Source organism: Anabrus simplex, chromosome X (assembly GCF_040414725.1).
Source record: "Anabrus simplex isolate iqAnaSimp1 chromosome X, ASM4041472v1, whole genome shotgun sequence".
Lineage (NCBI taxonomy): Eukaryota > Metazoa > Arthropoda > Insecta > Orthoptera > Tettigoniidae > Anabrus > Anabrus simplex.
In genome coordinates, this window is record NC_090279.1 from 203,267,113 (window position 1) to 203,292,195 (window position 25,083).

The window sequence follows — 25,083 nt, forward strand, 5'->3', positions numbered from 1 at the left end:
ACGAGGCAATTACAATTTATTTTTCCACATAGTTTCCTGCTTTCGAAATGCATTTGTCCCAGCATATGGACAGCTTTCTGATGCCCCCGTAAAAAGAACAGGGGTCATGTCACCAGCCAGTTGCGCACTCTCGTCATCTTCAAATCGTTGCCCTCCTAGAGCTTCTTTAAGCAGTTTGAACAAATGGGAATCGCAGGGCGATAAGTCCGGGCTGTACAAAGGATGATCAAGTGTAGTCCAGTGCATTTCCTGTCTCAACTTCAGATTTCTGGTCAAAAGGCAAGAGACCCACCTGTAACACATTTTACGAACTGTAGGTCGTTTGTGATGATTGCTTGACAGCTCCCATAACCGATTGTGATTTGTTCTGCAATTTCTGACACTCTCGCCCATCGATCGTCAGCAATAATGTCTTTAACCACACGTATGTTTTCATCTGTAATGCTGGTCCGAGGACGGCGATCGTGTTGCTGATTTTCCACACGTTCTTGAACTTTTTATGCCATGCAAACACACACGTCCTTGACAATGTTTGATCACCAAACTTCGCAGTCAGTCTCTGGCAAATTTCCGCCGCTGTAACTCCTTCACAGGCAAGAAATTTTATAATTATCTGTTGCGCAGTGGAGGGTCGCACCTGTTGCTCCGACATTGTGAGCGTTATTGACGAAATGGCGGGAAATATCTAAATATCTAACAGCACGCTCTCCTCACTCCTAACGGTCCCACCTAAGCGTAGCAGAAGCGGGGGGCCAGTCCTACAAACTGTTGATGTTCAGGAACAAAAGTCCTGTTTATATTTGATCGACCTTTGTATATTTTTCCTCATCTCTTCTTCCCACCCTGACCTATCTTCATGTTCATATTGTTAAGGTGGTAAGAACGGTAGGGGTAGACCAAGGGACAAATATGATAAGCAGATTAGTGCAGATACATGATGTAGTAGTTATGTAGAAATGAAAAGGTTAGCACAGGATAAGGTGACATGGAGAGCTGCATCAAACCAGTCTACGGACCGATGACCCAAACAGCAACATAATGTTTCTAAGTTCCTTGCCTTTCTGCACATAACTTTATTCTTAACTTGTTTGTTGCTTGCCATTACTAAAGATTTGCAGTGTGTGGATTCTCTTCTTCTCACTTTAGTCTTCAGCATTTTATTTTGCATGCTCACTTCTTTCTCTCTATTAGATGCTTAAACAAGAAATGTTAAATCTTCTTTTCTTTGGTGTAGTAGTTACTTTGTTTCTTTTTTGTTTGTTTGCTTATTTATTTATTTATTTATTTATTTATTTATTTATTTAATTTTTATTTTACTTATTTATTTATTTATTTTAAACCACTGGAAATTATCCCCAGATCATAGGTTCAAACCCAGCAGTGGGAGTCAGATTTTTGAAGGGCGAAGAAAAGTCCATTCAGCACTCCACATTGTTTGACACTGACATGTAAAAGGTCTCCGGTGACACATTTTTGTTTACCCAACAAATTTAGGTAATTAAAACCCACTCATAGATCGCCCAAGAAAGATTGGTTTCTCTGCTATTTGGTCAAAATTGACGAGCAGACAGCCAGATGGCGTCAACTTAAAATGTCTGCACACGGTAGCTGAGGCCATACGATTATTATTATTATTATTATTATTTATTATTATTATTATTATTATTATCCTTCAGCACTGGTGTTTAGTCTCTCAGACCCATGCCACATGTTTTTATACTTGGTGGCAAATGATTGGGGGGTTACAAACCTGCGCACTCTTGGGTTGCGTGATAAGTAATAGAACCGGAAATAATAGCCGTTTGAGTCTGTCGGACTTCGCGCCAGTGTTCGTGTTACACATCTAAGTGCACACACGTTCCTATAAAATTACGTCTACAAGCATTAGGGTATTAAAATCAATGTTTTAAATGTTGATTACTTACTTCATTGATGAAATTTTATTTAGTGAACTATGGCCAGTGAAGAAGAAAGCGAGTGTATAATAGTGTTTTGGGAAGAAGATTATAAAAGCGATATAGAATCAGACTCTGACGAATCAGACAAGAAAGATAATGCGATTCATGTGCAGAATAGAGAGTAAGACCATTGCAAATTTTGTAAAAGGTTTTTATGTCTTAAGTCATGCTGAAGTTTCATGCCAGAGGTGTCCAGTTTTCAAATAGTTTATGAATAGCAAATTCAATCATAGAATTTCAAGACTACAGTGAATATTTTTTAATGAAATATTTACCATTTGGTATTTTGCTATTTTAGAATAGCAGTTTCATACCAAATAATATCAAGTGTTAGACACTGAGGCCTTCAGTTCAGAGGGTCCCGGGTTCGATTCCCAGCTGGGTTAGGGATTTTAATTGGCTCTGATTAATTCTTTCGACCCGAGGACTAGGTGTTTGTGCCAACACTTTCCTCTTCATATTCAGACAACACACTACACTACCAACCACCAAAGAAACACGCAATAGTGATTACATCCCTCCGTGTAGGGTTGGAGTCAGGAAGGGCACCCGGCCGTAAAACAGGGCCAAATCCACATGTGCAACACAGTTCGCGCCCGCAACCCCACAGATGTGGGAAGAGCGGCAGAAGAATGGAGAACATATACTACCATTACACATTTTTACAGTTACTTTAAGAATTTTCAGTATTTAATCGCCAGAAAATCTCTTCAAAATTCGACATGATCATTTCATCAGAAAAGAACAAAATAGTGGCCTTTAAGGGGAAGGACCTATCCTCAGTAAAATCTGTTCAGATAATAAAATTTTGGAAAGAGTCAACAAATTCAATTATCTGGCATACAATTTATCTTACCAAGGAGAAATTGATATTTCTGCAAAAATAAGCAAGTTTACCAGAACAACAGGAATTATAAAGAATATCATGAAGCCATCTCTTGCCCAAAAACACACTCGCTTACGTCTTTATAATACTTTAGCTAGACCAACCCTTTGCTACAGGAGTGAGGCTTGGACGATAAGAACTCAAGACATTTCCAGAATTACAGCACGTGAAATGATGTTCATGCGTAGAACAGCAGGCTATACAAAATGTGATCATATAAGAAATGAAAATGTGCTTAAGGGATTGAATGCGAAACTAGTAATCAATTACATCTATGATTACCAAGAAAACTGGAAATGTCACGTTCAAAGGATGGAATCTGGAAGACTACCAAAGGAGATCCTACGCTACCAACCAAGAGGACACCGCCGATCTGTTGGACATCCATTTTTTTTCTTTACGTCGCACCGACGTAGATAGGTCTTATGGCGACGATGGGACATTCACCAATTACATTTGATCTTATTTTCACCAATCAGAAGTCTCTTCATTTTCACTGACAAATATCTGAGAAAGTTATTTTATGCAACAGAAAATGTGCCTCTAGAATGGCACGTGTAGGTACACGCTGTTTCTGAATTTTTATTTTAAAAAAAATTTAATTCACATATAAATGTTAATTTTGATACAACACCAAAAAAATTGTTTTAAACAATAAATTAAGAAATTTCTGTCGATTCCCTACTGCTGTCTGAATCCTGCCACAAACCAAATATTTTTTTACAGTTGGCTTTACATCGCACCGACACAGATAGGTCTTAGGGCGATGATGGGACAGGAAAGGCCTAGGAGTGGAAAGGAAGCGACCGTGACCTTAATTGAGGTACAGGTCCAGCATTTTCCTGGTATGAAAATGAGAAACCATGGAAAACTATCTTTAGGGCTGCCAACAGTGGGGCTCAAAGCCACTACCTCCCGGCTGCAAGGTCACAGCTGTGCAGCCCTAAACACACGGCCAACTCACCCGGTGTCAACCAAAGAAAAGATGGATTCTTGAAATACAGGAGAATCCTCGAGGGACAGCTGCCCAGCACGAGGGTCTTCCTTCCTCGGTTGCATAACTCATGTCTATGTATCTTGATCTCATGTTTACTTTCCTAGTCAATGGAATTCACCAGCATTTGCCATTGTCTATGGACTGCTTTGCGGATTGTCACTTGAAGAGGTGCGTGACTTGCATATTTGATCTGGTCTTTCATGCGGCCTAATTCCCCTTACTTTTCCTTGGACTAGTTTTTCACGGCTATTTTCTCTCCTTATAACACGTCCAAAGAACTGCAGGGTTTTCCATTTTACCAAGGGAGATGGTCGTGCAGTTAGGGTCACACAGCTGTGAGCTTGCATGAGGGAGATAGTGGGTTCAAATCCCATTGTCAGCAGCCCTGAAGATGGTTTTCCGTGGTTTCCCATTTTCAGTCAGTTGCTGGGGTTGTACCTTAATTAAGGCCACAACCGCTTCCTTCCCACTCCTAGGCCTTTCCTGTCCCATCATCGCCATAAGACCTATCTGTGTCGGTGCGACATAAAGCAAAATGTAATTTTTAAAAAAGTTCTCTGCTTAACAAGAGTTGAAAGTCACTTCAGGATACCAAGCTTTTCGATTATGGAGGAGTTATACTCGTATCTTGCCTCCATCCAAAGTATTTGTAACATCCTCCACCAACATCAACACGCCCATTTCAAATACTTTGACACACTTTTTGTCGCTGACCTTCACCGTCCTTGATTCACAGCCATAGAAGAACACTGAAAATACCACGACAAAAACCGGGGGGGGGGGGGGGGGGGGCAGTCATGAGGCCAAGGAATCGATTGATAGAGTGAAATTTGAGGTCAGCAAGAGGAATGGCAGTGAGAGGACACAGAGGAACAGGAACTATATTTTTACAGGAAGAAGTGGCGAGCGCTTTTACACAACGCCCAAGAAACTGGAGCCAGGAAATGATGATAATGACACATTAATACATAATCCGAAAGTACGTAGCATGTCCTCTGGCCTGCGCTTGCGCGACCCAAATTAATTCAACTAGTGACATTTATATGGCCACTTTCCGGCCATTTCCCAGGAAAAATAAAAGACCCACGGAAACAATGTTTCAGATTTTAAATTAGATGATTTTCTACATTTTTCCTCCAGTTAACATTGTATTGATACCATTGCTGCTTTCACAGCCCAGCTATGCCAGCGTACAGTGAGCCATTCTGGTGGCGAATTAATGTACCACTTCTTATTACTAACAACTAAATTCAAACCCTCATTACTGGAAAACACTTCCTCATGAACAGTCGAGATTTTCTTCTGAAGACGTCAGCAAAGCTCTCTGCGAAATGTAAAGAATTTCACCTCATTTTCTTGACACGGCAGAAGCCCAAAAAGCCTATATATATATCATGTCTACAGTTTTTTGGCTGAAGAAACAAAAACATGGCCACTTCATGAAAATGTCAATATGTAATTTTACAGATTTAAATTTACTTGTTCAGGTTTTTATTCTTTTATTTTAATTGGTTTATCCCTTCAAGACCTGAAAGAAAACTGGCGGTGTGAATTTTTGTTTGTACATCAAAAACTGACTAAAATACTCTTAAACACATATATTTTTAGTTTATTCTACAAAATAAAAATTAACATCTGAAAAAAAGCACCCGCACAATTGTGCGTGTCAGGACTTAAATCACTACTTACAAAAAAATTTTAAAATTCAACTCAGTACATGTGAATATGCACATGTACATGATCAAATGTTCTATTTTACAGTGTGCAACGATTTTAAACAAATAAAATCTTATACATTACATTTCTCACGTAGAGTATGAGTTCTGCTTTCACAGTCCTTTTGGTGGCAGCACCCAGCAGTCGCTCATGCATTGCCTGTAGTGAAACCTAGCCCGCACAATTGTGCGTATCAACATTCAAAACCTCATGGTATTACGTACGATGTTGTAAGTTCACAATTTACGTTCGCTAAACAATTTACACACTTCGTTGATTATATTCTGATATTCAGTAAAGCTTCTAGATTAATATGAATGCAATAAATAAATACTTTAGGCATTACTGCATCCCGCCATCTTGCTGATGAACTGTATTTTTAAACTCTTCTTCCTGCCCCCTGGTGGTCAAGCACTAACTAAAAACAGCTGAAGTACATGCTACGTGTCCTGCACAAGCACTGCAGTCCAGTCTAGCGCCAAGAAAACATCAAATAAGCTCCAACATAAATAAAATACAAACCCGCACAATTGTGCGTACAAGGTCTGAAAGGGTTATGTGGAAAATAGTAATGCCAGTAAAGTCAACAGTCTTTCCTGAAGTTTGGAGTATAATTTGTTTTGTAATATTGAGGGAGGTAACATCAGGAACTTGGAAAAGAACAAACTCTTTGTGTTGTGAAATGATGTGCTCAATTTCTTCCCCAATTGCTACATCCTTACTAGTTGTCCACTAAACTGGAGCTTCTTTCCTCTATCAGCAACCATTACCCTTTAATTAGTGTAAAGATAAAACAAGTAATGTAGTGCCTGGAAAGAAGAGATATATAAGGGGCAGTCAAATGAAAACTGAACACCCGCCATAACACACGTTCTGCACAACAGTTGGCAACACTGTTGTTATATATCGATACTGCCATCACTGTGGTAGAAGAACTGCATAGTGACAACTCACTGGTGCACGCAGTTGTTGGGTTATGTCTTTGTTGGTGTGCAGACTGGTCTAGTGTGTTTGTCCAGCTGTAGAAATGGAGACAAGCAAAGAAGAACAGAGAAGTCTGGTTTGTTTACTGGTGTCTGACGTTGCTGAAGTATGCAAACCTCATCACTGAATGTCTACTCTCTATGGCAAACTCTGCATGTCCATGACGAGTGTGCACGAGAGCAAACTGCAAAGCCAACAATGGAAACATAGCTATTCTGCCCCGCCAAAGAAATCCAGAGCTATTCACACAAGTTCCGGTAGAGTCATTGTGACCTCCTTTTTCTGACTGGAGTAGCCCTCTGCTTGTCGACTTGCTCGAGTGTGGAACAACAATCAAGGTGCAGCACTATGAAGACACTTTGCAGAAACTGTAAAACGCCCTGGAATGCTGTTGGACGGAGTCTGGCAAAGGCTACTCTTCAACATTTTGGTTGGGAAACACTTCAACATATTACGTACAGCCAGGATCTTTCACCTTGTGGTTTTCAAATTTTTGGAGACCTGAAGAAAGACGTTTGTGAACATCGGTTTCATTCAGACGATGAAGTGCAGGAGTGAGTGTGGTTGTGGATTCGTCAGCGACCTACTTCTTTCTACAAAACTGGAACTGATCATCTCACTTCCCAGTGGGATAAAGGTATTAATGGATTTGCTAATTACCTTTGAATAAAACCACTCCATGGTCACGCTGTACCAGCTGTTCAGTCTTCATTATCTGACCCTTATAGAAATGTGCCGCGTGTTAGGGGAAGAAGTGTACATTGACAGACGGGGATGGAAAGCACTCTCACACTACACTCAGATAACCGAGGATGGCATCAGGTGGTGGTGGTGATTATTGTTTTAAGAGGAAGTACAGCTGGGCAACCATTCTCAAGAGGATGGTATCATATTTATTTGTAAATTCTCCTCTTCTCCATAGATTCTGGTAACAGTTATATAAACAAATGCGTTCCTACATGAACTGTTGCTCTGTCCGCAGGCGACGAGACTCCCAAGCATCATCAGGGTCCATGAGGGAGTGGGGGTGGTCAGACGACCGTCTCTCAGTGTCCAGTGGTCAAAGGACACTGAGCAGCCTGGGCGACCTGACGGAGGAGGCGGTGGTGGTAGTGGACAGCGCTGCGGTGTCTCCAGCGCATGCTAGCCGCAGCATCCTAGAGCAGCAAGGTACACACTAGCTTTTACCTGCACCTCTGTCCATGTCAACCACGTTTTGCAGTTCCAAGCGATTGTGTCCTTTGAGTTTTGTGAATAATAAATGTAACACAAAGTTGTACAAGTTTTAGCTATTGCAGTTAAATGGATTTCATTAAAAATTGACTTGTCAGAGGTCAGATGAAAACTTCTGGGAGATAAGACTTATACTTGATAATTCTTACACATACAGTCTGAGCAGATCTTATATAGCTTAGGCAGCCTCTTCCCGCACCCAGTGTAGGGTTTATAATGCAAACAAATATTTAAAACGTCATTGTAGGTGGCCTCTTAAAAATAGGTACGTGGCCATGCAGGTTTGTTTTTTTTTTTTTTTTTTTTTTTTTTAATAGGATTTTTGTATAGTCTACAATTCTTATGCATATAATTTGTGGATATCTGTAAGCATTTATGCACTATAAGCCAATAAATTATTCACGTGGTGTTGTTTTCTTTGAGTTGTTTCTCAGAAACTGTAACTGCTCAGCTACCTTCCATCACTGTTGATAAACTTAATCATAATAGTTATTTGTATTTTAGCCTGCACTGACTTGTCTAAAGCTATTTAAAACCATTTAAAATGGTATGTACATGGTCCACCTTGTCAATACACTTTTATCATTGAAAATTATTTATTCAAACAAGTTTCAGTACATTCTCTTCAACAGTGAATTCCAATCAAAGAATAAAGACAATATAACACTTTCTTTCATTTAGCCAAAATTTAAAGAATAAGCAAGTATTAGTGATATATTAGGAAAATCAAGGCTGTACCCAGTGGGGAGGTTACGGTGTTCAAACCTCCTTCGAAATGAAAGTGAACTTAACAAATTTAAACACAATATACAGGTTTTAAAATAACCTACAATAAATTACAAATATCATAAAAAGAAGCGTTTGAAAAATAAACAATTGCATTTAACCTATAAAATCTGTGCCATCTTTAAATGTTTCTCTATGAATATAGTTAACAAATTTACTGAAAACATAAATGGAAACTTTAATTTTGGTGAGTAATATGGATTGTTTGTTTTATATGTTCTTAATACATTTTGCACCATAAAAAATCAATTTCAATAAACGTATACCGTAGAAATAATGTTATCGAGCCACTAGAAGACTTTTTACAGAATTAATCAAACCTCTAAATATTTTTAATACTTACAGTGATACATATTGTTACCTCAATTTTTAAACAATTCTTTGTGTCACAAATGTGTTAAAGTGTATAATCTATTTGAAAATAAAAATACTATTCTTTACTATAGCTTTGTTTTTTGAAGCCCCACACCCTCAAATTGTAACCCCGTCCGAAAAATTTTCCTCGGTACGGCCTTGAGGAAAATGATCATGTTTTAGGAAGTTTAGAAAAGTACCCTGCTCAAAAACATCACTTTGAATCAAGAATGAATGAAAGAAGTACAGATGAGATCCCATTGTATTAACTAACATTTGATCATTTAAGGAAGAAAAGAAAAAACAAAGAGAAAGATAAAACTTAAAGATCTTAAATTTATTTAGGTATTCTCATTCAACATCATCTAAATATTAAATTTTATGTCATGATAATTTTGCTAATATATCACTAATGTTTGTTTATTCATTGATATGGTGAATTAGGATACTTCTTTAAATATTTGGGCTAAACAAAAGAAAGTGTTATATTGTTTTTATTCTTTGATTGGACTTCACTGATGAAAGGAATGTGTGAATAAATGATTTTCAATTATAAAAGTGCATTGACAAGGTGGACCAAGTACATACCATTTTAAATAGTTTTTAATTGGGACCGATGACCTTCGATGTTAGGCCCCTTAAAACAACAAGCAAGTTTTTAATTGCTTTCCTTTCATCAGATGTGTGGAAACCTCCTCTTAGCAACATAAAAATCTGTCCAGCGACTCTTGATTTATAACAACCGGACACAGATAGATATATGCAGACAGCCAGACATTGAGTGTTAGATAGGTATAGTCCGTTCAGCGAGTTAAGAGAAACTTCCCGTGAATGGCAGGCACTTGCTCTGACTGTAGGGATTAGCGGGGGGGAGGGGGCACAACTACCCGGTGCGTTTCATAATCCGTGCACCTGTGCTGCAGTAACATACAATCATCTTCGAACACAGGATCTTTTGACGTTATTATTACTAATGTTTAGATATGAATTAAGAAAATGCCTTTAAGCATTAAATTCTTCGTCACAAACTAATCGTACAATCATTTGAACAGAAATTTGAAGTCATATGAAGAGGTGAAATGTGGGAGAAAGTTACATGTTACAGTGTTCCACACCTACCATATCAGCTTTAGAGGTCTATAGTAGGCCCATTAATTTAAATAAACAGAAATTAATGCTACAAACACCACAAGACACTTCATGTTCAGCCCTGCATGCACTAAGTAATAATAATTGATGCTTTCACGGCCCGTACTTGTAGACAAGATATGGGCTTTTGGGCTTATGCCTTGTCAAGAAAATAACGTGAAACTCTTTATGTTTTGCAAATAACTTTGCGTCTTCAGAAGAAAATCTCGACTGTCCACAAGGAAGTCTTCTACAATAATGAAGGTCTGAATTTAAGAATGCTTTACCATTGGAGAATTGTAGTGGTATGCTCGTTTGTCAACAGGTGGCTCGCTGTATGCTAGCACAGCGCTCCAAGTGGGAGCCGACAACAACAATCAAGCTCCAATTAAGATATTCTATCACACCGTGTTTTCTTGACATGGCATAAGCCCATATCATGTCTACAATAATACATACATACATACATACATACATACATACATTATCATTATAGACGGTTATGCCTTTCAGCGTTCAGTCTGCAAGCCTCTGTGAATTTACTAAACGTCGCCACAATCCTCGATTTGCAACTAGTGTTGTGGCCTCATTTAGTTCTATACCTCTTATCTTTAAATCGTTAGAAACCGAGTCTAACTATCATCGTCTTGGTCTACCTCTACTTCTCTTACCCTCCATAACAGAGTCCATTATTCTCCTAGGTAACCTATCCTCCTCCATTCGGCTCACATGACCCCACCACCGAAGCCGGTTTATGCGTACAGCTTCATCCATCGAGTTCATTCCTAAATTAGCCTTTATCTCCTCATTCCAAGTACCCTCCTGCCGTTCTTCCCACCTGTTTGTACCAGCAATCATTCTTGTTACTTTCATGTCTGTTACTTCTAACTTATGAATAAGATATCCTGAGTCCACCCAGCTTTTGCTCCCGTAAAGCAAAGTTGGTCTGAAAACAGACCGATGTAAAGATAGTTTCGTCTAGGAGCCGACTTCCTTCTTACATAATAATAATAATAATAATAATAATAATAATAATAATAATAATAATAATAATAATATCAATGAAGGAAAAAATGCTGGAAAAAGAGGAAGAGGACGACCCAGAGAGTATTTCAAAAACCAGCGTCTGAGGATGAAGTGCACGACCTCCGCTGAGTTGAAAAGACTGGCTCAAGATAGACATCTGTGGCTGCAGCGACAAGGCTTAGCCTTTAGAATATGATGATGATGACGACAGACTAGGTCCGTCACATCTAACCCCACTGGCACATATTTCTAACTAAAATGTACAACCTAATGCAGGTTAACTTTCCGGCTTCTGTCGTATACTATACAGGAGAAGAAGCATGGAGAGATATCCATGAAAGGCTTCAGTTGGAAAATAATTATATTGGTAGAACTGACCACAAGTACAAAATTAGAAGGAATTTTAGCAGAAGCGATTGGGGTAAATTTTCAGTCACTGGGAAGGGCGTGAAGGAGTGGAACAGTTTACCAGGGGTAGTGTTTGATCCTTTTCCAAAATCTGTACAGATATTCAAGAAGAGAATAAACAACAACAGAGAAAATAAATGAAATGTTAGAGGGCATTCGACAAGTGCAGAATATTGTAAATAAAAAATGTGTGTGATTAAATTAATTCCATCCCCTGGTCTATGGAGTTTGGACAGCCCAAGTAGGGGACTGCCTGTAGGGGTGAAGTACAGTGGGGACTTTGAGGGCCCTGGGACCGCTACGGTAGCTGTGAAGGCCCTTCAGGAACTCTGAAAAGTGGTGGCAAAAGGGGCTCTGGTTAAGACGCAGCAGGTCGTTATGCTACTTAGGTTCCAAAATGGGTAATAAAATATAAATATATAAATAAATTCAATGTTAATTTTAATCTTATACCAGTTGTATATTATTATTAGAAGTAATTTCACATACTGTATATGAGTTGACTATGTTTGTAAGATATTATAAGTAGAATTTTGTAAACAATATAAATTTATTAAGGATGATGTGTGGTTTAATAGAAAAAATTATTAGCGTAAATTGTATAATGTTGTATTCCAGGAAAATTTTCTTCGTCTCCTGTTAATTTAAAATTTAGTGCTTGACAATGATGTATTTTAGTGTACCATTTGCCACCGAGGTAGACACCTCATTTGCAAATAAAGAGATTTTGATTTTTGATTTCATTTGATACTCCATTGTATAACAGTACTTTTAAAAACAATACAGACACAGAGATTACTATCACAATTTACACACGCACATAATACCTGACAAAGACGAACTGTTACGAGCAATATATACCATGTTTAGCCTGTAAACTGTTCAAAGAGGAACTGCTACTTGAGTGATGAAGTTGTGGCCAGTTTTCCTGTCTGCAAGATGTATGAACTTATTAGACTTCCTGCTGTGCGTTCGGAGACCGTTCATACCTGCTCGAGCCTCTCTGCTTCAAATGCATGGCGAGGAGATTATCTTAACTCGCTGAACAGACTATAGAGATCTGTTCCAACCCAAGTTCCTATCTTGTTTATAACAGATATTCTCAGAAGCTGCTGTTAATAATATTGATACAACTGCTTAAAATAAATTGTATGTCTTTTTCCCAAATTGTTTGACGATGTATTGTATGCTGTTACAGCCCAGCTGGGGACAATAGAACTGTCGCTGCTCTACGATCCAATTGCCTTTGCTCTACATTGCTCTTTACATCGTGCGAAGGTAAGACTGGACAAAGAATAATTAGAGTGTAAGGACTCTGTACTTTGTCTTGTTATATGTAGTTTTATCTTTTACTTGTGGTGAACTCCAGTCAGTCATCTGTCCTCTTGAAGCACTCCATGACAGGTGAATACTGACCAAAGGCTCATCAATGATATCCTTACCTTGTCATGGCGATGGAGCTTGCGTGGTCAGATGATCTTGAGAGCTATGCCAGCAGTGGCTTAGCTACTGGTAGAGCGTCCCATGTCGGACAGGTTGAAGGTGATGGTCCAGACTGAACAGGATATTCTGGTTCTCCAGGCTGGGCGCTGGGCTAACAACTCAGCCTGGAAAAAACACTCGTTAACGAAACTCAATGACAGAAACTGAACGGATTTATCGGATAGAGCCAGGAATTGGAGGACAAATGATTTAACGATTGTGACGCGGAAAGTGCTGAGCCTCAATAGAGTCAGAGCTATGAGGAATACTGAGCGAGTTAGCCATGCGGCTAGCTGTGAGCTTGAATTTGGGAGATGGTGGGTTTGAAACACACGGTCGGCAGCCCTGCAGATGGTTTGCCGTGCCTTCCCATTTTCACACCAGGCTAATTCTGGGGCTCTACCTTAATTAAGGACACGGCCCCTTCCTCCCCATTCCTAGGCCTTTCCTGCCTCATCATCGCCATAAGACCAATCTGTGTCGGTGCGACGTAAAGCAACTAGCGGAAAAAAGAAGAAAAAAAAACAATCTTTTCAGCTGAGCCAATCAATTGTGGAAAAGCTCTAGAGAAATGCCTTGCTCCTGGGAGCAGGAAGGTGAACTGGCAATGATGTATGTAATAATGTTATTGGCTTTACGTCCCACTAACTACTTTTACGGTTTTCAGAGACACCGAGGTGCCGGAATTTTGTTTCGCAGGAGTTCTTTTACGTGCCAGTAAATCTACCAACACAAGGCTGACGTATTTGAGCATGTTCAAGTACCACCGGACTGAGCCACAATGATGTATGCAAACTGTGTATTTATGAGTAATACGGTAATAGGAATCTTGTCTTAATGTAATAATACTGTGTTTGGTAAACCTTCCCTTAAAAGCACCTGACAGTTTAGCTGTGTGCTAGTTCAGGTTGTTGCGGGGAAGGAGAGCAAATGCTGCTCTGGGTGTGGTGACAAAATCCGCTCTTGATTCATCGCTGCAATTAGAGCTGCTACATTAAATTGTACATACAGACTGTGCTAATAAGTATACTGTTGCAGATGTTGTAAACCTTTTCAGGAATAATAAACAGCACTCGGTAACTTGTTTGGAAATATCTCTTTCTTTAAAATTCACTCAGAATATTATTCTATTGAAATTCGATCCTTGGCTTAAAAGCACAAGTCTCATCCTTCAAGTGAACCAGTTAAGGCAGGAGATAACAATAGTTCTGAAAAAAAAAAAAAAAAATTAATTCACTCACCCCGGAGAAAAACCAGATGTCAATTTTTTAGGTTTTTTTTTTAATTTTTGCAGTAACCTACTAGGACTAATGTTCTCTGTCCTTTGACACTAACAAGATAAATCATTTTCTCATAATATTGAAGAAGTAGCCAAATTTTACTTATACATTGTGTTGTTTGAGTCATCTGCTGTGATGCAGCTTTCATGCCACCCTTGCATGTGCTAACCTTTTCATTTCTACACAACTGCTGCATCCTACATCTGCTCTAATCTCCTTGTCATATTCATACCTTGTTCTATCCTTACCGTTCTTACCGCCTACACTTCCTTCAAAAGTCAACTGCACAAGAAGATGTGCCCTATCATTCTCTTCTTCTGGTCAAAGTTAGCCAAATCGACCTCCTCTCACCAATGTAATTCACTATTTCTTCATTTGTGATTCGATCTATCCATCTCACCTTCAACATTCTTCTGTAATACCACATTTATTAAGCCTCTATTCTCTTTGTTTCTGAGCTGATTATTCTCCAGTGGTCAAATATTTTCTTTAGTGTAGTAGCATTCCTGCCTCTTACCCGGAAGCCTTGGGTTTGATTTCCGATTAGGTCAGGAAGTCGTAAAATTTAAGAACAAGATTTATACTTCCGGAGGTGCACATGGCCCTGAGGTTCACTCAGCCTACACAAAAAATGAGTACCATATTAATTCCTGGGGGCAAAGGCGGCCGGGCATAGAGCTAATCACTCTATTCCATCACGTGCCGAGGTTAACAATGGTGGAAGCCTTTACCTTCCACTCCTCCAAGGGCCTTCATGGCCTGTACGTAGGTGACTTTGCTTTGCTTTTAGGTCAGGGATTTTTACCTGGATCAGAGGGATGGTTTGAGAAGCACTCAGCATACGCGATTACAGATGAGGAGCTATACGACTGTGAGATAGTGGCCCTGGTGTAGAAAGCCAAGAATAACAGCCCAGAGGATTTGTTGTGACGACCACATGACCCTCATAATCTGCAGACCGTCGGGCTGAGCAGCAGTTATGAGTCAGTATGGTTCTCCATTAATTCCGCCACACTGCACCACCGCTGTCATCGAGGTGAAAGGAGGTGTTACGTCCTACTAGGCAGATATGTCTAATTCAGTTGCTCATCACTGTAAGAAGAAAACTCTACAACAAGGTATCTTCTAATGGAGGACATTTTGTCACTTTTTCCAGACTCCCAGACATGCATTTCGCCTGCACTTTATCTCAGGCTTGGTTTCTGAAACTTTTTCGCTCCCGCTCCTCTCCTAGCCATTCAATGTGATGGTGTTCCCAAAGGAAGACTTTCGGCCTGAATTGTCGACACAGTGATTTCATCCTGTTTTGAATTATTATAAAACCAAAATTTTATAGACTAAGAGGTCCGCAACTTCACTATGTGCACTTATTGTTCGTTTCCATCTGTATAATTTGTTTTCATTTCTTTTCTTTTTAGGTTAACACAGTTTTTAGATTCAATTATGTTAACCCCTGTTTTCACTGAATTTTATCGCAGCGAGTTGTTTATCGCTCCATATGATGATGTAAATATTGCATATCGCGCTGTTTTTTTAATTTCCGTGATGTCTCTCTTCTCTCTTTTCATTTGTTGTCTCTCGTCTCTCTTTTCATTTGTACCTTAATTATGTTTTTGGCACATTTTCAGCTTGCATTATGTAAATTACTTCAACTCCCCCCCCCCACCCTTTTTTTTTTTCACTGAAGATGGCTCAAACGAGTCGAAACATGTTTGAATTTGATCACTTCATCTAATGATGGAATTATATGATGTACTGAATTAGGAAGATACACATAATTTTACCTTTGTAAAGTGAAAACCGTCAATACAGAATGATTCTAATATCTTGTAATCGCAGACATAGGGTCGAAATGTAGGATGTCTGGTCACCTTACTCCTTCGTTAACGTGTTCACTCCTTCCATTTACAGATCTGTACATAATAATGAATTCAGCTCGTTGGTAATGCAAGGATCTAAAGGAACAGCAGCAAATATGTTAATTAAGGGAAAGAATAGCTGAATATCTTACAGCTTTTCTCTTCAAAATAATAACTGCTTTAACCACAACTCAAGTATTTTCTCTGTGTGCAAGGAGTAGAGATGATATTTTAAAAATACAGCACATTCTGCATTTAATCAGCAAAACCTAACAACAGTATTTGTCTTTCAGGGTCTGAAACCCATGGATATAAACGGACTGTCGGATCCTTTCTGTCGACTGAACCTTTTACCTACTGGAGGAAAGGTAAGACTCGTCATTTTGCTTTTCTCTTACTTATTCTAGTTCAAATGCATTCCTTTCCTTTTACTACTAATTTAACATTGCACGAACTCCTATAGGTTGTCAGCTATAACTCCACTGGGTAGGAAACGACTGTAGCCTTAATTAAGGTACAGTCCTGGCATGGTGCAGAAATGAGAAACCACATTAAACCCTCTTGAGTCTCCCGATAGTGGGGGGGCAAACCCAACTCATGGCTGCAGTCGTCTGTGTCAACTCTGCTGGCTATTGCTCGGAATAGATCAGAATAATTCTCTCATAAAGAAACCATCGCACTCTGATGTCAAGAAGATACAATGTTGTTGACATGATCGAAACTGCTACACAACGTATGATAATGATGATGATGATTGTTGTTTAAAGGGGCCTAACAGCTAGGTCATAAGCCCCCTATGGTACAAGGTGAACGAAATGAAAATTAAAACTTCAAAATGTATCCACTGACTAGAGTCTAAAACGAATGACGATAAAAAAAATCATTGTGAAACGAAAACAATCAGTAGGTCCCATTCACAATGCCTTAAGTACTGCTTATTATTTAACGAGGTCCAAAATCCAGGTCACCGTCTCCTCATAATGGTACTAATCACAGGTAATATAGACCAATGGTATGTCACACATAATGGCACCACTCACAGGTAACACAGACCCAGGGTATTTCGCACATAGTGGAACATAGTGTAACACATATTACGGTAACGTCCACAGACAAGACAAACCCATGGTGTTCCTCTCATAAGGGTATTGCTCTCAGACAATGCAGACCCATGGTTTTTCTCACAAAGTGGTGCCAACCACAGGCAGCATAGACCCATTGTGTTCCTTATAAAGTGGTACTACTCATAGGTAATGCAGACCCATTCTGGACACAGTGGAACCGACCGGTGTAATACACACGGTGACCATCATTACAAACAACGCCCAGACTCGTAGTATTTCTCGCATAATGGTAGTGCTCCTATATAACGTACACCCACGGTTTTCCTCGCAAGGTGGTACTAATCACAAGTAATCACATGGTTCTAATATCACCATCCCTTGGTCGCCCTGTTCAGTCACCTCTTACGACAGGCAGGAGATACCATGGGTGTATTCTTAATATGCATCCCCCTATCCGCCACCTGGGACGCGCCACGTGGGAGTACCACCTCTCCCCACTGCTACGCCAGCGCAGTAGGCTCGTAGGCATAACGTCTAGTTCTCATAGCCAATATTAGCAACGAGACACTTGAAGCCCGTTTGCATTTAACATAGATACATCGGGCATCATTAGCATTACTCAAGACCCTCCATCGACTGCTGATGATATTGTGTGACCTGCGGAGTGGTCTGGTGCAGGTCTTTCTAGTTGATGCCCTTGAATGACCTGAAAGTCCGGGTGTGTAGTGCTGATAATGAAGTAGGGAGAGGGTGAAACATGGCGTTGACACCGCCACAATCCTCTATTTGCAACTAGTGCTGTGGCAGAATACACCTCTTATCTTTAAATCATTATAACCTGAGTCTAACCATCATTGTCTTAGTCTCCCTCTACTTCTCTTACCCTACAGAATAGAGTCCTTTATTCTTCTGGGTAAACTATCCTCCTTGATGATGATTCAAAGTGAATCGAAACCAGTCTTCATTTAATAAATGTTTCACATTATATAAATTATATAAAGTGTCGAATGGTGGAACATCCCTCGAATGATTCCTATTATAAGTCAAATGTCAACATGGAAATGATAGTTATAAATTATGTTCTAAAAACATGACAGTGAAATGTCCATTTAAACAAGTCAAAAGAGACTGTGAAGTCCTATAAGAAAAGATAATAATAATAGTAATAATAATAATAATAATAATAATAATAATAATAATAATAATAATAATAATAATATTTGCTTTACATCCCACTAACTACTTTACGGTTTTCACAGACACTGAGGTGCCAGTATTTAGTCCCACAGGAGTTCTTTTATCTGCATGTAAACCTAAGCCAAGTTGGGGTCAGAAGGCCAGCTACTGAACTGTCTGAGCCACTCAGACCGGCATAAGAAAATAGTACACGAGCAAGAGCATATGTACAATCAATGGGTTTAACGATTCTAAATGTCTAATTAAAATAAAATGGCAACCACACATCAACTTAAAATAATCCACCGACCATCTAGCCAGTTATTTGCGATGGAATATATACATGTATAAAATGTACCTAGGCTCGCAAGATTTGTGTGTCTAATTGACAATAGTTGATTGCACAAGGTTTCTGTGTATAGCTGTAGTCTTCTATTTTTATCAAAGGTTGTAATAACATCCAAATTAATGCTGAGCGAGGAAAGTTATGGCTTAAAGATATATCCCAGTTGTTACTCTGATCGAAATTAGTACTCAAACGAAGAACTTTGAATGATTTAATTCTAATTATCTCAAGTTAATATATTGATTAGGTGTATTTAAATATCTATTTTCATAAATGAAGTGATAACCATTTTTTGGGGACTTTTAAAACTGAAAGAGTACAACAATCCATATACTCTTGAAGACCTGGAGAATGAAATCAGATGATTGATACCTCAAATTCCAGAGGTGGAGGTTGATCTGAGCACATCGGAAAATGTAATGCCGATGTGATGTTTGTTTCAAGAACAGTGGCCATTATTTTCAACAGTTGTTTGGATGAAAGCTGAGATCTACATTACTACCAATTTCACTCATTATTAACTTTTTAACCAATAATTTAGGCGTACTGTAATGAATGTGAATGCTAGTGATGGGCAGTATGAGATGAGGTCTCGAGATTTCTCAAGACTAGCTAAGGCACTATTTCTCGCGAGAGATTTTGAGATATCTCGAGAGCGTTGCCTCCGCATTGTGTGGCGAGCAGTGTGTCATAGGCTTACAGGTAGATGGAGCTGAATGTTGTTTGTGCCGAGTATGTGAATAGCCAACCACGGGCCTTCTCCATTCTGTAAATATGTGCCAACAAGCGACTAGGGCGTTCATTTCTTTAATTTCTGTCGAGGTCAATTTTGACGCAGTATAACATAATTATAAAGGACACGCAATCTGGCATTGTATGAAACAGTAAGTACACAAATGAATAGGCTAAGTACAGAAATTGACCGCTACTGTATTCCTACCTGGATTCTAGAGGCATGTATTATTTGAACTCAAGACAAGGCAAGATGCGCCTAGCTGCATATGCAACCACCATTACACATGAGTGGAACGTGTAATCTAAAATGCCTGAGAATTGCTCCAATTTTTTCAACAGGTAGGTGTTCATCATTATCAGACCCCACATTCTTTACCATCTAACCACTGCTTGTGTTTACCGATATTTTGGTGACGAAGGAAATAATTCCTTGCAATGTTATAGAGTATTCACGTCAAAATTAGGTACTTCAGTATGTGATGGTGCAATATGTAATTATGTCTAGTTGTAAACGACAACTTTAATACGATGTCCAAAACGCAACGTAAGTTGTGGATGTCGGTTATTTTGAAGAGATGCCACATACCACAGTCCGCTGTGTTGTTTGTTCCAAAGAAGTAAAATACGTCAGCAGAAATACTTCTGGGATGATCCGGCACTTAAAAACACCTAATATCAATGAAGGGGAATCGTCACAGAACACCTCTGGCCCGGTCTGCATCAACAATTGCGAAGTATCCAGGTAGGTGTACATCTTATCTATAGTTATTAACAAATTATAAGGGTTATTCAGCAAAGATGTCCACCTGAAATGACTCATGAACTGTTTAAGATACTGACATTCTGTTTTCACTTTCGTTAATGGTATTAAGGGGCTCATAGTTCAACTTGCAGTACTTTCCTAGGCTTTTGATAGAATTTATCGGCTCACACGTTTTCACATGAGAAAGTTATTTAACGCAATAACTGCTTATGGTATACTATCAAATTTACACTCATAGTTACTGGGATGTCACACAGATCACAGCACAGGAGAATTGGTCTCGAGATACCCACGAGAGTCTCACGAGAGATAGCGTTGCCCATCACTATTTCGTGCAATCTGTTCCCCTGCATAATGCGGTAACTTTTTTCTGACTCTCCCTCTGTTTTTAGGAACTCCATTCAAGCTTATTCATTCATCTATTAATGTCGTTCATACCATCTCACCACTGACAGCTCGGAACATACTGCTTAGTCAAGCAACTCATCTCCCTACTCCCAACTCTCCCTAGCCAAAAGTTAGCAACATTTTTGTAACTGTCAGGTATCATCACATACCATACTGGATCTCCTTTGATCTGTAGCTGTTGTCTTCCTGATGACTTAACTGTGGAACACAAATCTGTAAATCATGTGATGCAGTCCAACAGGCTGAAGACTCGTACCGTACACAAGACTCGGAACCCGGAGTTCAACGAGACTCTAACCTTCTACGGAGTGACGGATACTGACCTGGCGAAGAAGATCATGCACATATTGGTACTGGGTGAGTTGTCAGTATAATTATATTTATTCTGTAAGATGGAGTGAATTATCTGTTACATCCTTTTGAGATATTTTATTCCTAATGATGCGATTATAGTGGAGTGAGGTGAGCAGAGAGGGGTAAGAACAGAGGAATCAAAATTTAACTGCATGTGTAGTTTTTTAGTGGAGTGGAGAAAGGAGCAGCGAGAAAGGATGTGTACAACAGTGGTGCAGAACAACAAAATTATTTGTTTCTTATAGCAGTGACGGGTAGGTTTGGCAACCCACAGTCACTTTTGCTGGACACACACTTGTCAGTGTTCATTAGCACAATCAACTATGTCATCTCCTGAACGAGATTTTGGTAGTTTTTATAGTTCAGCACAAAACGTATCTCTAAGAGTTTATTCATCTGGACCTTATGTCCATTCCTGAAAAAGAAAATTATTTCTCAGTTTTTACTGAGAATATTTTTATTTCAGTAACACAAATAGAAATTATTGCATTTTTATTTTCTGCCCATGTTTTTCACAGCAGGAAAAAAAAAAAATTGAAAACTTAGCTCTCACATTTAAACGCATTTTGAAACACTAGTAGGTCAGAATGTAAAGTTATTCGTCGAGTATCAAGCAATGTCTAGCCTGCTTTACAGATATGTAATGGGCCAACGTATTAACTTTATGGGTTTTATCCCTAATATTTATGCATATCTCATTACAGGACCATCGGCTGGTGGAAACAGGCTATTTGTTTAAATAAGTTTGCATTCATTAATCAGCTTCCAGCTTCTTCTAAGAGCTGCCTTACCGCAAGGCTCAATATTTCCCCAGTGCTATAGTTTTGCACACCCCATCCACATTGTCACCACTATGCAGTGGCCACCCAACTACTTCCTCCTTCTTCTGGGACATCTGACTGTTTTTTTCTTTTTTTTTTTTCTCTTCAGGCATCACCCTTCTGAGTACTTCCTAGAAATCCACATCTCCTGCATATTCATTACATGGCAAAACCATTTCAACCATGTAGTTTTCAGTCTTCTGTCCACTGCCAAGTTTGCCTCCATGTCTCATCTGATGTAATCATTCCTGATTCTGTCCCTTTTCATTTTCTGAATAGCTGATTGTAGAAAATCCATCCCACATGTTTGTAATTAATTTACTGTGATGGTGCCTGCCATTTTAATGTAAGGCCATGGAAGGAGCAAGTTAGCCTGATTCCAGCTGTGAGCAACAACATCAAATTATGGAACTGAGAGTTTGTTCTGTATGTCTGTCTGACGTCAAGGATTGGAACCTCTCACGTCCGGCTGCTCTGAACGAGTGCCATGCCTCTGGTGCAGCATGAGAGTTCAACTGAGTATCGGGAAGGGATAGTGAACGAAGAGCATTAGTATACAGGCAGAACACTGGTAGAGACAGACACTAGCAGCACTCTATCCAAACTTAACTGCTGAAACTCGTCCAGTCTGCCTTAAATAGGGCCCTTGCAGTTACTTCAAAAGAGGAGGCATATGGCTCTATGGTTAATGGTTACCGTGCTGACCTTTGCTCCAGAGGGTCCCGGGTTCGATTCCCGGCCGGGTCGGGGATTTTAACCTTCACTGGTTAATTCCAATGGCTCAGGGGCTGGGTGTGTATGCCGTCTTCAGCATTAGAATTTATCACAGGTAGTGCCCCATTCTCATGGACGTGCAGGTCGCCTATACGCCGTCAACTCGAAAGACCTGCACCCAGCCTCTTCGGAGGCCACATCCCATTATTTATTTAAGAGAGGAGGCACTTCCAGAGTCCTCTCGAAAGCTCTGGGTTCACTTTCGAGTTCTTTGTCACACTGCTGGAAGGTCTTCATTAAGATAACAAGTGATCACAGTAGTGGTGGCAGAGGGGCTGGCCTTGCACACTTGCCCTGCTCCTGATTGGTTTGCTGTGCGGCAGAGCTCTGAGTGGTATCACTTGCAGGTAGGTCCAAGCTACATTACTCCTCGCAAGGCCTTACGATGAAATGGCACAAACTGCCACATCGGTGATGTCTTGTCAATTCAACTCTGATAGCTGTATATCAAGATTATGAGAAGGTATGCTTTGAAAATTTTCTGTTTTACTCTTAATGGAAATGCATTGTCCCACTCTTGATTCCTCACCTGGTAGAAGAAGTTCGATCCTTAGGACTCTTTTTTTTTTACTTCTAATTTAACAATCCCATTACTGGAGACCACACTTCCAATATAGCTGAAAGAAACATGTCATTTATTTATTGCAGACGACGACAAGTATGGACATGATTTCATCGGTGAAGCTCGTATCGTACTGTCTCATCTACAGCCGCAGCAGATGCGACACATGATTGTTCCTCTGGAGAAGCATTACCTGGTATGTAGTGATAGAACAAGTGTTCATTGTATTGTACTCGTGAGAGATTAGTATAGTCCACAGCAGGCCTGCACATTACGGTTTCCTTTGGGGGCTAAACCCAACTCGGACTACCTGACTAAGGAGCAGATCACTTCAAACATGTAAACCTGTCAGTTACTACAGAGTACTAATTAATATGCATATTTAGATTTTTTAAGAGTTGCAATCATTTTTTTTTAAATCTATTCAAAGCTGCAGAATTTCTCGATAAAAAAATAATTAAATATAAACAATAATATCACATTTAATCTAACATTTCAATGTGATACCGCATTTCTTCATTGCCACTGCTTTATCACAGTTTGGTGTCTCGCTTAAACTGACTGTTCTTAATTTGGCCTCTAAATTGATATCACTTAAAGATTAACGCTCTTTGGTTTTGTTCAAATTCATAGCCGTAAATGTTTATTCACAAGTTTATGAGCACTCAAGCATGAAATACCCGGTAGGCAGTACCCGAAAAACCTACAATTTATCCCAGTCTAGAACAGATTAAAGCCCTTTCCTAAGTTGTTTTTCAAACAAATGCACTCTAATTTCATTTTGAATGCTTGTATGAGAGAGACATTAACTGAAAACAAACCGCCTTCTCCTTGAAGCTGTAATTTAACTTCATTTATGTGCTTCAAAATGTCATACAAGAAAAATAAATATTGATTCTATTCTTCATCCGTTTTTTTTTTTCTAAAACTTTACCATATTTTCTTGACATTCCGAAAAATCAAATGGTTCATTTCTTAGAATGTCAAAGCATGACAAAACATTTCCATAGCTCAACCAATGTTTTCTTCCAGAAATGCCTGAAGCCTTCTGCATTTCAAACCCCAAACTGTAACAAAGCTGACAAGAGCGAACACTATTTTTATCAAATTTCTAAACTGCAAAATCTTTTAACTTGTTGATGAATTAGGTAGTGAAATGTTGTCAACGTTTTATCTGCATCCTGTTCAACAATTGTTACAGTAACACTAATTTTTCCCCCATAAAGATTGTGCATCATCTGTACAAACTGCTACTAAATTCTTAAAATTTAAGGATAGTTTTCGGTTACACAAATCTCCTGTTTGTTTTTCCTTCACTGATTGAAGGCATAGTAATAGTGATCCTCATAAGAGAAAAAATTATATTGTTCCACCTTTTAGTACGAACAACTTTACATTACTGATACATAATGGAAAGTCATTTTATTTACGGGGGAAGTCACACTGAGCTACATACATACACTAAGAGAAAACAAGCATACCTGCCAACTTTTAGAAATCAAAAATAGGAAGATTTCTTAATTCTTGAATTTTATCGCATATATTGTGCCACGGTCTCGAAAAAAGGACAACATAAAAGGCATCCATATCTGCATTAAATTTAAAATCTTATACTGAGAAAACATATAAATGATTACAAGGAAATGTAAAAAACATGGAACAAAATGCATAATACTTTCCTTTGTTTGTAACATGAAATTTCAAAATTCAATTTTATAGGTATCTCTGAACACATGCAGATAACGTGTGTTATGTTTTGTGGCCAATGTGAACAGAAAATACCAGAAACGGTCGCCAACACAACTCTCTGAAATACATTCAACTAATTAAAATTATGAACTATTAATACTGGATACTGGCTGCAATTAATCAACTGCAGCTATCAAGCTCGGTATATAGGAAAATCAAAATGGTTTAAAGTTGAATCTGTGTCGGTGCGACGTAAAGCACTAGCATACATTACATACATACATTATCATTATA

General features: G+C 39.1%; 1 protein-coding gene across 1 annotated transcript in view; it reads left to right on the forward strand.

The window, feature by feature from the left end:
* Positions 1–25,083, forward strand: part of Rph (Rabphilin) — a 180,355-nt gene that overhangs the window by 142,025 nt on the left and 13,247 nt on the right. The window contains exons 9-13 of the mRNA XM_068230981.1: positions 7,524–7,711; positions 12,675–12,754; positions 16,391–16,465; positions 20,823–20,946; positions 23,187–23,296. Coding sequence (XP_068087082.1) covers positions 7,524–7,711; positions 12,675–12,754; positions 16,391–16,465; positions 20,823–20,946; positions 23,187–23,296 — 577 coding nt within the window. The remainder of the gene's footprint in view (positions 1–7,523; positions 7,712–12,674; positions 12,755–16,390; positions 16,466–20,822; positions 20,947–23,186; positions 23,297–25,083) is intronic.